This window comes from Lissotriton helveticus, chromosome 3_1 (genome assembly GCF_964261635.1).
Source record: "Lissotriton helveticus chromosome 3_1, aLisHel1.1, whole genome shotgun sequence".
Classification (NCBI taxonomy): domain Eukaryota; kingdom Metazoa; phylum Chordata; class Amphibia; order Caudata; family Salamandridae; genus Lissotriton; species Lissotriton helveticus.
The window spans coordinates 1,193,024,006-1,193,037,220 of record NC_136061.1 but is presented as its reverse complement, the minus strand read 5'-3'; the positions used below and the strand labels follow the sequence as shown (position 1 = coordinate 1,193,037,220).

Below are 13,215 nucleotides of genomic sequence, written 5' to 3'. Positions count from 1 at the left end.
TTCTATTGAGTGGGCGGGGCCACGACGGCCAACGGACGTGCGCAGCACTACAAAGGTAGTGGATGCGACGGCCGTTGGCCGTCAGCAGCAGCCATGAAGTTAACCTATCCACTGGGGACACTAATAAAGATTAATCTTGCCCACCAGAAGATAGTTTTAACTCACATTTAACTCATTTTTTTTGCCCACTGCCCTCCATTGGATATCAAACACCTCGTGCTGCTCTCCTATGGGAGAGTTGTAGCCCATTCTGGGTACCTTGTGGTCCCAGTGTGTAAGAGGGAACCCAATGATGAAGCATGTCACCCTAGGGTGACTGAGGGTTCTCGTCTTAACACGTGTGTGTGTCTGTCCCTCCCTCCCTTTGACTTTCTGGTGAGTTGTTCTGATACATCATCCGGTTACCTTTTGTGAGTATAGTCAGAAAAAAAAGCACATGAAATTTCACAAGGCAAATTGGTGATATAGGTGCCTGAGGTAGGAGTGTGGTGGGCGATAGAGCACACCCAAACTAACCAGGCTGGAGTTCGGAAGGTGAATCACCTTCCTCCCCTTGAAGTGTTTTGAAGGCGGTACTGGCAGGCATTTCCTGTCACATACTTCTTTTTAATTGAGTGACACAGTTTCTTGATTAGAGTTTCCAGAGTGGATGATACGAAATATGGACCTGGTAGGGCTACATTTTTAGGTCAATTCTTTTTTCTGGAGCTTAGCATCTTTATCATACAGCCTATTAAAGCCTGCTCTAGACCCCCCTCCCTCCGTATCACTGAGTGACTACACTTGCCTGGGACACTAAATGCCAGACGTCCTCGGGTCTGATCATGTCTGCTGCTTGCTTTTACTAGGAGGCATCGGTGCTGCAGATCACGTCATGGGAAGCCAACCTCATGTGCACCTCAAACCTTTGTCAGCTCCTGCCACAATGGGGTGGGACCATGGAGGCTTTTTCCCACCTCACACACTGACAAGTTCAGAAATGAGTGTGGTGAAGTGGTACACAGTGCAACCTTGCTGATTGACAAACAGCCTTGGAAATCCTTGTTTATGCGGAATGTTCCTAGTCTTTTTTCAGTCAGCAAGGCTGCAGTGCGCCATCTGGGCAATGCCTTACAGTGCTGTAGGCTGCGGGGGCCATGGCTGAAATCAGGCAAGACCTAAAAATCCTGTGACAGCCACCACATGAGTTCCAGCACATGTGCATATTGAAAGTACCTAGTTTTGCCTGACCCTAACCATCAACTAAAGGCTGAAAGGGGATTAAACATTGGTAAAAAAATATGTGGTAGCAACTGAGGCAGAAATTGAAGTATTTAAGTATCCGCCCCTGGGGCTAATATGTTGTATTTAGTATAAAAGCAGACAAACAGCACACAATAGTGCATTGTGATATTAATACACGTTAATTGCCTCTACATGTTGCAAATTAGTCCAAAAAATCTACGTATATGTTTTTCAGTTATGTTTCTCATGAATGCTGCTATAGTTTTCTTTGTGCCAAATATATGTTATCTACATAAAGCAGTGTTTTCAAGCAAATATGTCTGCGTCATTATTAGAGATGCTAAAACTGTTGCCTTTGTCTTTGGTAGCATATATAAATGACAATGCTTCTTGGTTTTGGAGAGATGGAAACCAGATCTCCTACTTAATAGTTAGAGGCATGTCAACTTGTATATTCAATCCTACAGCACCGGAATTGTAAAAAATGTGTTTTACACTACAAACATACCTATTGTACAATTATTTAAAATCATTACAATTAAAAACAACACTAATTACTATTCGAAGCTATCGATACACTGATCATGTTTTACATCAATACAATTACCTACCAAATCTGTCTCTATTATTTTAAAAAAGCATTGTCATATACTTCGAAGAGTGCGCAATAGGTAAGATCCACTTAAACATGCTTCTTGGCAGATTCGTATCTTTAGGCATACAAAAATCGTCATCACAGAGTGGAGTACAGTGGAGTGGAATGTCATAGAGTAGAGTATAATAGAGTGGTGTAGAGTGGCCTAGAGTGAAGGGTTGTAAAGTACAGTGGAGCAGAGTAGATTGACATAGAGTGCAGTGGTTTTGAGTAAAGTTGTGTGGAGTGCACTGGCCTGGTGTGCAGTGACGTAGAGTAAAGCGGTGCAGAGTAGATAGCAGTGTCAGAGTGCAATAATATAGAGCAGAGTGCTGCACAGTGCAGTTGAGTGGAGGGGTTCAGTCTAGAGTGGAGTCGTGCAGAGTAGAGTGCAGGGGCATAGAGTGGTGTGAAGTTGAGTGACGTAGAGAGCAGTGACAAAGAGTACAGTGTTGCAGAGTAGAATGGAGTGGCGCAGAGTGCAGTGACGTAGAGTGCAGTGGCATAGAGTAGGATGTTGTAGAGTATAGTGGCGTAAAGTGCAGTGGTGCAAAGTAGCTGCTGTAGGTGCAGTGGCATAGGATGCACTGGTTTTTAGTACATTGGTGTAGAGTGCATTGGCATAGAGAGCAGTGGTTTAGAGTAGAGAGGCATAGCATAGACTGCAGAGGCATAGAGTGGTGCAACGTAGAGTGCAGTTGCGTAGAGTGACTTAAAGTACAGTGGTTTTCAGTAGAGTGGCGCAGCATAGAGGAGAGTGGCGTTGAGTGCACTGGCATAGAATGGAGTGGAACAGCGTGCAGTAGAGTGGCGTAGAGTGCAGTGACAGAGTGCATCGTGTAGAGTTGATTGTTTCAGAGTAGAGTGCACTGGCGTAGAGTGCAGTGTTGCGAAGTGGAATGACGTGGAGTGGTGCAGAGTGGAGTGACATAGACTGGAGTGGTGTAGAGTGCAGTGGCAAAGAGTGCAGTGGTGCATAGTAGGGTGGGGTATAGTGGACAGGCATTGAGTTTAGTGGTGCGCGAGTAGAGTAGAGAGGCATAAAGGGAAGTGGCGTAGAGTGTAGTGTCACAGTGCAGTGGTGGTGCACTGTAGATTAGAGTGGCATAGAGTGTAGTGTCGTAGAGTGCATTGGCGTGGAGTGGTGCAGAGTAGAATACAGTGGCACAGAGTAGAGTGGTAGAGAAGTCAGTTGCAGAGTGGACAGTGGCAGAGAGTGCAGTGCTGCAGCGGTGCGTTCATGAGAGCAAAGGAGCATCACCCTTCTGCTGAAAGTGAAGGGGAACATAAAAAATGAAATGGTAATAAATCAAATGTTTTCCATTTTATTTTTCATTCTGGCAATGACATTCTGGACATAATAGTGTAGTATGGGGTAGAGGGAATCGGCATAGAGTAGAGTGGAGTGGTGTAGACTAGAGAGGTATAGAGTGGAGTGGTGTAGACTAGAAAGCGTAGAGTGGAGTGGTGCAGTTAAGAGTACAGTGATGCAGTGTGGAGGTGAGTGGCATGGTGTGGAGTGGTTCAGAGTATAGTGCAGTGGCATGGAGTGGTGTACAGTAGAGTGTAACCGTGTAACGAGGAGCATGCATGGTATAGTAGCATACTGCCATTACAGACAACACATCTTCAATTGAAATGGACATTAGCTAGCATGATTGTCACATAAATCCTCTCACTTTAAAGTCAGAGAAAGAAAAATAAACACCAGGCTCCCTGGAAGACATAGCGTGACATTTGACATCCGTCTTTGAATGCACAGCAAATGTGACAAGATAAGAACTAGATTTAAAGGCCTGTAGACAGAAAGCAATTGCTTAGAAGAATATAGTAAACAAGGTTTGGGCAACGGGAGGGACGAAGTAGAGTTTGACTGCCCTTTTTTCCTATGTCAGGTGCTGTTTTGCTCTAAAAGAAACTTTTTATGGATTTTGCATGAAATATCAACATAATATTCTATGCAAATTGTCTAAAATAGACTCCCACAGATCACCCACATAGAAAATAAATCAATTAAAAGAAAACAGTATTTAAAACAATTTGGTGAAGAATTACTCATGGTCATCAGGGCAAGAGACTCTGCAGAACAGAGCTGGTTCTATCAGGGGGGGCCCTCTAAAGGGTTGGGGCCCTGCACTAGCACCCACTTTGTCCATGCCTTAAGACGTCTCTGCTGTATACAAGTGTCTCGCAAGCTAGATACATGCGCTAGTACATGGACACTCACAAACATTTTCATAGGGCCCACAAAATATGGTCTGTTGGGTGACAAATGGACGCACTGATGCCAGGAGGTTAGCAATCGGGCGATATGGGGTTTGTACGGTTGTGTAGGGAATGTGAAGAATGTACATTTAAAGGAATTGCACAATGTGAACCCAGAAAACCTGGGATCCCCACTTGACCAAATTGTGTGATCCTAGGCAATAGTTTATTCCCGCTTTGTCTCCTTTTCCTTCTTTTGTGTTTGATTTAATAAACTACGATGTTATGCAGTGATATCACCGGATGTACTAAGGTGGAAAGGTTATGCATGTTAATTAAATACACCTTTTTGAATTTTGAAGATACTATCATATTTTTACAGGTTTGTTGTAAGACGTATTTAAAAAATGAAGGAGTTTCTTAAGTTAAGTGGTGCATGGCGCTTATGTTCTTCCATTTTGAATGTTAGTGTTGAGTCAAGTAAACAGCAGGCTAGTGCTGCTGCTCACCAAGGGACCGCATGGAAAGGTCAGGAGGGTCAAGCGACCCCCGGGCTGTACTTTGAGTATTACTGCGCTAGCACATACACTCGCACGCGGGACCCTAAAAAGCAGTACAGCAATTGCCTTAGTACACAGTGCTGTTTGCCAGGACTGACGGAAGGTGTCCTATATGACATCACCTCCCTTTCTGGTTATGATCTGTGACACGGGTACTGGACCTCCTTACACTTCACTTTTCTGTGGCACTAAAATGTCCTTTTTCCTCATTCCTAAAAGTAATCCCAAAGGGGCATATGTATCAAGCCCCTTTCCCGTTCGCAATCTCCCCGATTCTCAGAATCGGCCCATTTGCGAACGGGAAAAGGCCTCTTGGGATGTATCATCCCAAAAGGGCATCGCAAATTAGAGAATTGCAAAATTTGTGATTCTCTATTTTGCAATTGCATTTAAGGAATTGCAAATTAAGATTCCTTAAATGCAATGTGGAAAGCACCCAAGTTGTGTGATTTCTCCTTAAGAAATCGCAAATTACCACCAACTTCAATTTGGTGATAATTTGCGATTTCTTTGAAAAATGCACTTTTTGGCATTTTTTCAAAGTGGCATGTGGCGCGCATACATGCCCTTAGAGCATGTATGTGCGCCACATGTGCACACATGCTCATTTCAGGGATGCAACAGTGTGTCCTTATGACATCCTTGCACCCTTGAAAAAGCATTCGCAGTTTGCGAGTACATAAGGGCTACTCGCAAATTGCGAATGTCGTCCCATTAATTCCCATGGGTCTCTAGGCCCATAGCAATGAATGGGAAGGTATTCCTTAATTGTGATTCGCAATTTGCAAATCGCAATTAAGGAATGCCATGGAATCGCAAAATATTTGCGTATTTTTTTAATACATCCCGTTTTGCGATTCTCAAATAGCGATTCTCTAAAAATCACTATTTGAGAATCGTAATAACGGTATTTGATGCATATGCCCCTAAGTCACGTATACACTTTGGGGCATATTTACAATAAGTGGCGCATCCCTGCATATCAGCAGGGATGCGCAACTTATTGTGCGCCATGCCTACGGCAACATGGTTGCGCTGCATTTACAATGCGGCGCACCATGGGGCAAAAACGGCACAGATGCGTCACGCATCTGTGCCGTAAAAGTGTCGCATTGCTGGAGTTGCGTCGCAAGCACGACGCAGCTTCAGCAATGCTCGTGGGGCCCTATTATTCCAATGCTGCGTCAATCCTTACGCCTGCTTCAAGCAGGCGCAGGGTTTTGACGCAGCATGGGCACCAAAGTGACTGAGTGAAATCTTGTAGATTTCACTCAGCCACTTTCAGGAGGCGTTCCTGCGCCGGAACGCCCCCCCCCTGCGCAGAAACGCCTCCTTCTGGCGCAGAGCTTTACAACGTGGCGCATCTCCCAGATGCATCACGTTGTAAATACCCCGCACCTTGGTGCATCTTTTGCGCCGCCGCTGCGTCACAAAAGTGACGCAACGGCGGCGCAAAAGTGGCGCACGGGGCTTGTAAATATGCCCCCAAGTCTTTCCTGGTGCTTATTTTTACGTTTTTGTTTGCATTTATATTTTCACTATATCAGTTTAATTTCCAAAAAACAAAAATGATAACCTCCCAGTCACACACGCTGGTAGCATCCCTATGGCACAGGCCTTTCATGTGGGGAGGGCCACAGGTTGGGGTATGGTTGATAAAAGCGTGTCGTAAGTAGTATGTTATCAAATAGCATCCACTGGGGCTGCACGAAAAAAAAATCGCTACCCGGTCATTTTCTGAGCCGTCTAACCCTGGTTTCCACCCCAGCATTAGCTCTGCTATAAATATGCAGCTTATTATAAGCTGGGGTAAAACCACAGACCACCTTCTTGTAATTGTGTGGCATGTGGCTCTGATGGTGCGCGCGCCAGCTGTGGTGCAGCTTTCAATTGCATGTTCAACATCGCCTCCACAACGGCCTATTTAGCATTACATCTAAATTTAGGGCCCAGGCCTCACTTTTACCGCCCTGACATGAAAGGAGGCCTGTTTCCAATTACATCTACTTTTCGATTGAGGGGACTTTATGCTCACGGTATTGGAGAGTTCATTTAGGGCTCTGAGCGCTCAAGGAAGAGGGTGCCCAGCTCTGTTCTTTTAACAAGAAAACCAGTGCTTTAAATGGGCAGGTAATGCCAAATATTTTTTATTATTTATACCTCCACACACCACGGATCTTACCCTACTACTTGGAAAATAAGATAGTATAATTTAAATTTTTCCTCCGAGTTCTCGGGGTTTTTTCTAGTAGTAGAAAGAGATAACCCCGCCGAAGAGATGTCGATTGCAAACACCGCAGCGGAGTACATGCTCTCCGACGCCCTGCTGCCTGACCGCAAGGCCTCGCGCAGTAAGGGCTTCCGCCTGGAGCTGCACACGGACCGCGTCATCAAGTTTGTCTCGGTGGGTCTCCCGCTTCTCCTCGTGTCTCTCGCCTTTGCCCGGGAACTGTCGACAGGTACGTTATTCTGCGCTTCGTTATGCAATGTTTTTGAATATTGACCTGTGTTTGGTCCAGGAAGCGCAGACAGCGGTGATCCAGAGGCGTCACCTTGAATTTATAAGAGTATATGCATACGAAACATAAGAGTTTTGATAGAACCTAGTAGTGCTGGAAATATTGTGCAGGTGCCTAGAAGTCTAGAACAGATGTAACGATCAGCAGGTTCCAATTTTTTTTTGGTTCGGTCAGTCAGTGAAATGTTAATTTTTTTTCACTTGCAAAAATGACCGCACAGGTTAAAAAAAATGCTCGAATACAAGGTTCATTTATTTTTTGCAACTCATGTGAATCTGGCCCAAGATATAGTGTGTGGTTCTGATATAACTATGAAATCTGCCAGTGTGAGAGCTATAGGGAAACACAATGAACTAATTAAATATTCAAATGATCGGAGTATGATAAATGGGTGTTCTTATACAGAAAACACCAATGCCCAAAGTGTGTTTCTACATCAAGCATGATTGCCAAACAAATCTCTTTTTAAATGCCCAGACATATTTCCTACATCAAGCATGATTGCCAAACAAATCTCTTTTTAAATGCCCAGACATATTTCCTTCCGAGGCTGATAGAGGACAGACAAACCTATGAAGAGAGGGAGGCAGAAGTGTTGTAAGTTGTTTAAGTAAGAGGTTTTGTGTATCAAATGATTTATGTTGAACTGGCTGAGCAGAAATACCATTTACAAACGAAAACAACAGCTCCCGAGTCCCTTGCAGATGAAGTTATCTACCATGCAAACTCTGTCAATATGCCTGCATTTCTGCAGTAATAAGTTTAGGGTACTTAGGGGTATTTGTACATGGAAGTGGTGGAGTGAGGCTTTGGCTGTCATGGCTTAACGCCTCACTCCAGCACTTCAGAAACACGAATGTGGTGCAGCCTTGCGTTTCCCGCTGCGCTGGCGCTAAGTATATCAGCTTAGCGCCAACGCAGGCACCCTTGCACCATAGTGCAAGGGTGTCTGCGTGCAGGGGATGATTGTTTATGTGTATGAAGGTGTCCCTTCCTGCACATAAACAATCCTAAAATGCCATTCTGTCACTTTTATGTGTACTGCTTCATGCATGTCACGAAATTGCACTTTTCTTTACAGATTGTTTATGTACAGGAAGGGGGACCTCCCTGTACATAAACAATCCATGGCATTTTGCTTTTTCCATCTGTGCTTGTCAACTCGGACAAGACAGAAGTAGTCATCCTGGAACCCCCTCAACACGGGAAGACTCCTGGTGGCCTGCCACACTGGGTACCCCTCCCACCCCCACTGATCACGCACAAACCCACGACATCATACTGGACTCCTCTCTCACAATCAACCACCAGATCAACATCGTATCCTCATACTGCTTCCACACGCTCTGCCTACTTTCAAAGACATTCAGATGGATCCCCACAGAATCCAGAAAGACAGTCACCCACTCACTCATAATCAGCAGACTCGACTACGGCAACGCACTCTACAAACAGCTCAGGAAACTACAGAAAGTTCAAAACACTGCAGCCAGACTGGTTCTAGACATCCCCCGCAGCAGCCACATCACACAACATCTCTGACAGCTCTACAGGCTCCCAGTCAACAAGAGACTCACCTTCAAGCTCCTCACACATGCCTACAAAGCTATCCAAGACGCAGGACCACCATATCTGATTCATCGCCTCACATTCCATGTACTCGCTTGACAACTTCGCATCACCCAACTTGCCCTGGCCACCGTCCCATGGATTCACTAGCCCAGAACTGGAGGTAGAACCTTCATCTACCTCGCCGCAAAGACCTGGAACAGCCTGCCCCTCCACCTCAGGCAATCCCCATCGCTGACCCAATTCAGGAGGAATCTCAAGACCTAGCTCTTCGACTGAACCTCCACGCCCAGATGGATCAGCAGCCCCCCCCCCCCTCCAGAGTATTGAGACCCTCATGGGTGACTAGCAGTGCTATAAAACACCTGATTGATTGATTGACAGTTGACATAAGTGATTGTGCTGAGGTTAGTGTCATTGTAGACCCGTGTTTGACTTGGCCCTTTCTGCAGTGTCATCCCTCAAATTTGTTCCTTTATTCTCCTGTTTTCTGAGCTCGTTTTTTTGGATTTTAGGACGCTGCACTATACCACTTCAAGCCAGTGCAAACGTGCTTGTCCTCTCTCCTTTCAACTGCTAACCAGTCCTAAAGTGATTGTGCTCTCTCCTTTCAACTGCTAACCAGTCCTAAAGTGATTGTGCTCTATCCTTTCAACTGCTAACCAGTGCTAAAGCGCTTGTGCTCTCTCCTTTCAAAATAAATGTTGAAAGGACATTTAGGATACACAAGCCTTGTGTGGGCCCCTACTGGCCATGTCGATTAAACAACAAAAGTTATGATTTTTGCTTGTTGTTCAAGTACAATGAGGAAAGAATAGAACCCACCAGTACCGATTCTGTGTGACAGTAACTGTTCATTTCGGAGGTGCAATAGTAGTGAAGGTAGTGGTAAGGTTAATGAAGATGACAATTGGTAGACTTGTGATCCATTTGTGTGGGGATGGTATTCCATATTTTAAACAGAGTGGTATTGATGCTAGACTTTGAAAAAAAGACCTAATAGCATTGGTAGAATTTGTGGTATGTTTTGAGAAAGTGATGAGTTACGGCAAAAAAACGTAATTTCTGGAATTTATATGCATAATGGTAGGGTGTCAATAATGTGGTTCATGTCTAATATAGTGAAGACCACTGGGGAAGTAAGGGTACACTGCTCAAATGAGCTGGTGAGGGAGCTGGTGAGAATTTAGGGGGTAATGACGGTGAAGAGGTCTATGTCCTCTATAGTGAGGGTGGCTGGGGTATTGTCATTGAGAGCTTGGGAGACTCAAGGGGATCAGATAAGATGGTTTTTAGTGTATTGCTGTGTCATTTGGGTGAGGTAGAATTCAGCGGGTCATGGGGGTCATGAGAGTGAATGGATGTGAGAGCAGTGGGTTGCATTGAGCTTTCCCATGGTATGTTGAAGGTATTTGCATTCATTGAGTGTGCCACCGTGGTCCTGGGAGGGGTAAAGTAGATTTGGCACCAGGTTTGCTGAGTAAAGTTTGTATGGTCGTGTGCTACAGCTTTAGATTATTGAGTGGAGAGTGGATTGCAGTTGTCAGGTGCTTTCCCTGAAAAAGCATTTGGCGTTTCAGTGCAGCTTTCATTTCCTTCATGGGCTCTAAGGTAGAAGCAGAGTTGGCTGTACCTAGTGAGGTCAGGGCTGGATGTCATGATCTTTACATGGCACCATAGAAGGCGGATACATCATTATGGGGCTCTACGAGAAGCATGGATAGGATGTTGTGAAGGTTGTAGATTCTGTATTGTTGGCCTTATGATCTCAAAAAGTCATAAAGAAGTCACGCTTTCAGTTAATCAGAAGGCCTTCCTTGTTCTTCTTGGGTTTGAGATGGTGGACAGGGAGAGAGGTATTTAGAATAGGGGGAGGTGGGGTCATTGCGGGAGAACGGGATGAGTATAGAAGTCTGACAAGGTGACTCTGGTAATGACCGGATTTAGTCAATGACCATTGTGTGAATGGGGTCTGAAGAGTGGAAGCAAGCTTCATGGGAGTGGAATAAGCTTAGACATTCAAAAGTCATTTAAGTATTCAGTTGGTTTACCCAGAGGTTGTTGTCACCAAAAATCAGTACTTGGTAGTCACTATATGACGATACTGTGTCAGTTTGAAGCATGTAAGGATACCCAGATTAATTTCAAGACAGAAGGGGCTGACTAACAAGTTCAGGGCAATCAAGGCCTTGAGTGACATGTTGGTACAGAGATAAACCAACCACCCTTTGCAATGGAATGGTCTGTGGACGAATATGGCATGGTCATTGTGTAGTGTTACTGGTGTGGTGGTGTCACAAGGATCAATCCAGAGTTCTCAAACTGGAAGTGTTGTAAGTCAAGCTGGACGTTGTTGAACAGTTTACTTACATGTGAATGTGGTATTTTATAAACTGAATGATGTGGGGGCTAGGACAGCTAATATTCATAATGGTCTAGTATTTCGTGGATATTTAGATTTTGAGTGGGCACAAGAATATATCTATAGATACCTAGTATCTTAACCTTCGAGACTTGAATACAAATTCTTCAGCATTGTCTCTCAAATGTAAATATTAGAAACACAATTGCAAACTGTTATTGGAATATTACAGCAGTAGGAATCATGTTGTGCTAAGATGTGAAACAAAGCGTACAAGAATCTTAAATCCATGCAAGAGCATGAAAAAGAGAGATCATTGTGAATCAGAAAAAATTGGCAGTGCTGATTCATGCTCTTCTCCTTCCATTTTGTAAGTCTTCCTTCTTATGCGCTGTTGTCCTAGTATCCATGCCTTTTTCTTACTCTGAGTTTTTTCTTATTTGACCATTATTTAACAATTCGGGCAACATTGTGTTGTTGTTTTGAAAGATGTGGGTCCTGTACTCTCCATGCCACTGGAATCAAGCTAGCCTGGCTGATGAGTGGCAAAACCACGGAACCGGTCCAAGGATGCTTGTTTCTGGCCCAGGCCTAGCAGTTCGGGCTGGACTGTTCTCATGGGGGCAGGGTCAAAACTGATTTGTATAGGGCTGGGATTAAACTGGAATGGCATGGTGAGCATAAAAATGATGTACTTAGGCCCAGATCTCAGTACTAGGGTGAATGTTTGATATTGTTAAGCATTCTGTCCATCAGTTGTTCTTTTTGCATTTGTCACCCCAAGTCAGACAGGTATGCCCAAACGTGGGTACCATGTTCTCAATGCCACTGGAATCAAGCTAGCCTAGCTGGTGAGGGGTGAAACTCCGGAACTGGTCCCAAGATGCTTGTTTCTGGTCAAGGGAGGACCTGTCCTGGCTGTTCGGGATGGACTGTTCCCATAGGGAGCAGGGTTAAGACTGACTTGCATTTGGCTGGGTTTAAACTGGAATGGCATGGGGAGCAAAAAAACGATGGATTTAGGCCCAGATATTTGTACTGGTGTGAATGTTTTACATTGTTCAATATTCTGTCAGTCAGTTGTTCTATTTGCAAACAAAAGATAAGCATAAAATATCGGACAAAGAAACCACAATAAGCAATAATATAATTGCCTGTGTAGTATTAATAATACTTTTGTATTTCAATATCTACAGTGTAATTGAGTGAGTTTTAATAACCTGGAATTATTGTATGTTTTGCAGGTTCTCAAATCAGCTGTTTCACGCCCACTAATTTTACTGCCAAGCAGACAGTTTATGTTGACAAGTATTGCTGGGATTCGCTGCTGCACCATGAATTTGATGCCAGCGGCAATCCAGCAGAAAGATCTTTATGGATACATAAGGTAAGTTGAAAACCTGAGACAGGCAGGTAAATGATTATGGCATTACTCAGAAGCTCGGTCAGCATATTATACTGGATAAAGTATGCCCACCTCTGCTGTTTGTCACATTACTAACTATAATTTTCTTCTGAAGTTCCAAGGTGTTGTTTAAGGTTAGGTAGACAAAGGAAGCAATACCTTTGTGTTTTAAACTAAATCTCTTTATTTCCAGCATCCATGTAGTGAGAAGCTATAGGATTCGTTGGACAAAGCTGATACATTGGTTGTGGAGAGCAAGGGCAAAACTGGAGTGGTCTTTTAGTAAATAGTTACAATAGTCCAGCTCATCACAAATAGAGTTCTGGTGGGGACCGATGTTCTTGTATTAATCAGCTAATATAGGAACTCTGTGCAGTGCTTCATTTGTAAAAAAAAAAAAAATGCCAGGGGTCTCGTCAGGAGGCCACTGACGCTTGCACCACACATTGCCCCTGCTATGCTGCCAAAGATAGTAACAACTAGTAACCCTCTCACTCCGATAAGCGTGACAATTCTGACTATTTCAGGCCCCCAACCCTAAAAGAATGGCGTGGGCGGCAGATAATAGTCATTTTATTGTACGTAGAATTAATAATTAACTGCTCTTATGGTCATCTGTAAATTATCCAGACAGCACCACCTTGTGGCAGACGTCTCACACACCGGTGTTGACAAATAAGTGCCGGTGCTGCACTCCGGTAACCACCGGCTCAAATTAAGCACTGAATCTGAGGCTG

General features: G+C 44.2%; 1 protein-coding gene across 1 annotated transcript in view; it reads left to right on the top strand.

The window, feature by feature from the left end:
* The first annotated feature begins 6,709 nt into the window (after window positions 1-6,709).
* The window catches only part of PANX3 (pannexin 3), an 80,819-nt gene continuing 74,313 nt past the window's right edge, over window positions 6,710-13,215 (top strand). The window contains exons 1-2 of the mRNA XM_078683874.1: window positions 6,710-7,082; window positions 12,318-12,460. Of these exons, the coding sequence (XP_078540000.1) occupies window positions 6,902-7,082; window positions 12,318-12,460 (324 nt within the window). The 5' untranslated portion in view covers window positions 6,710-6,901. The remainder of the gene's footprint in view (window positions 7,083-12,317; window positions 12,461-13,215) is intronic.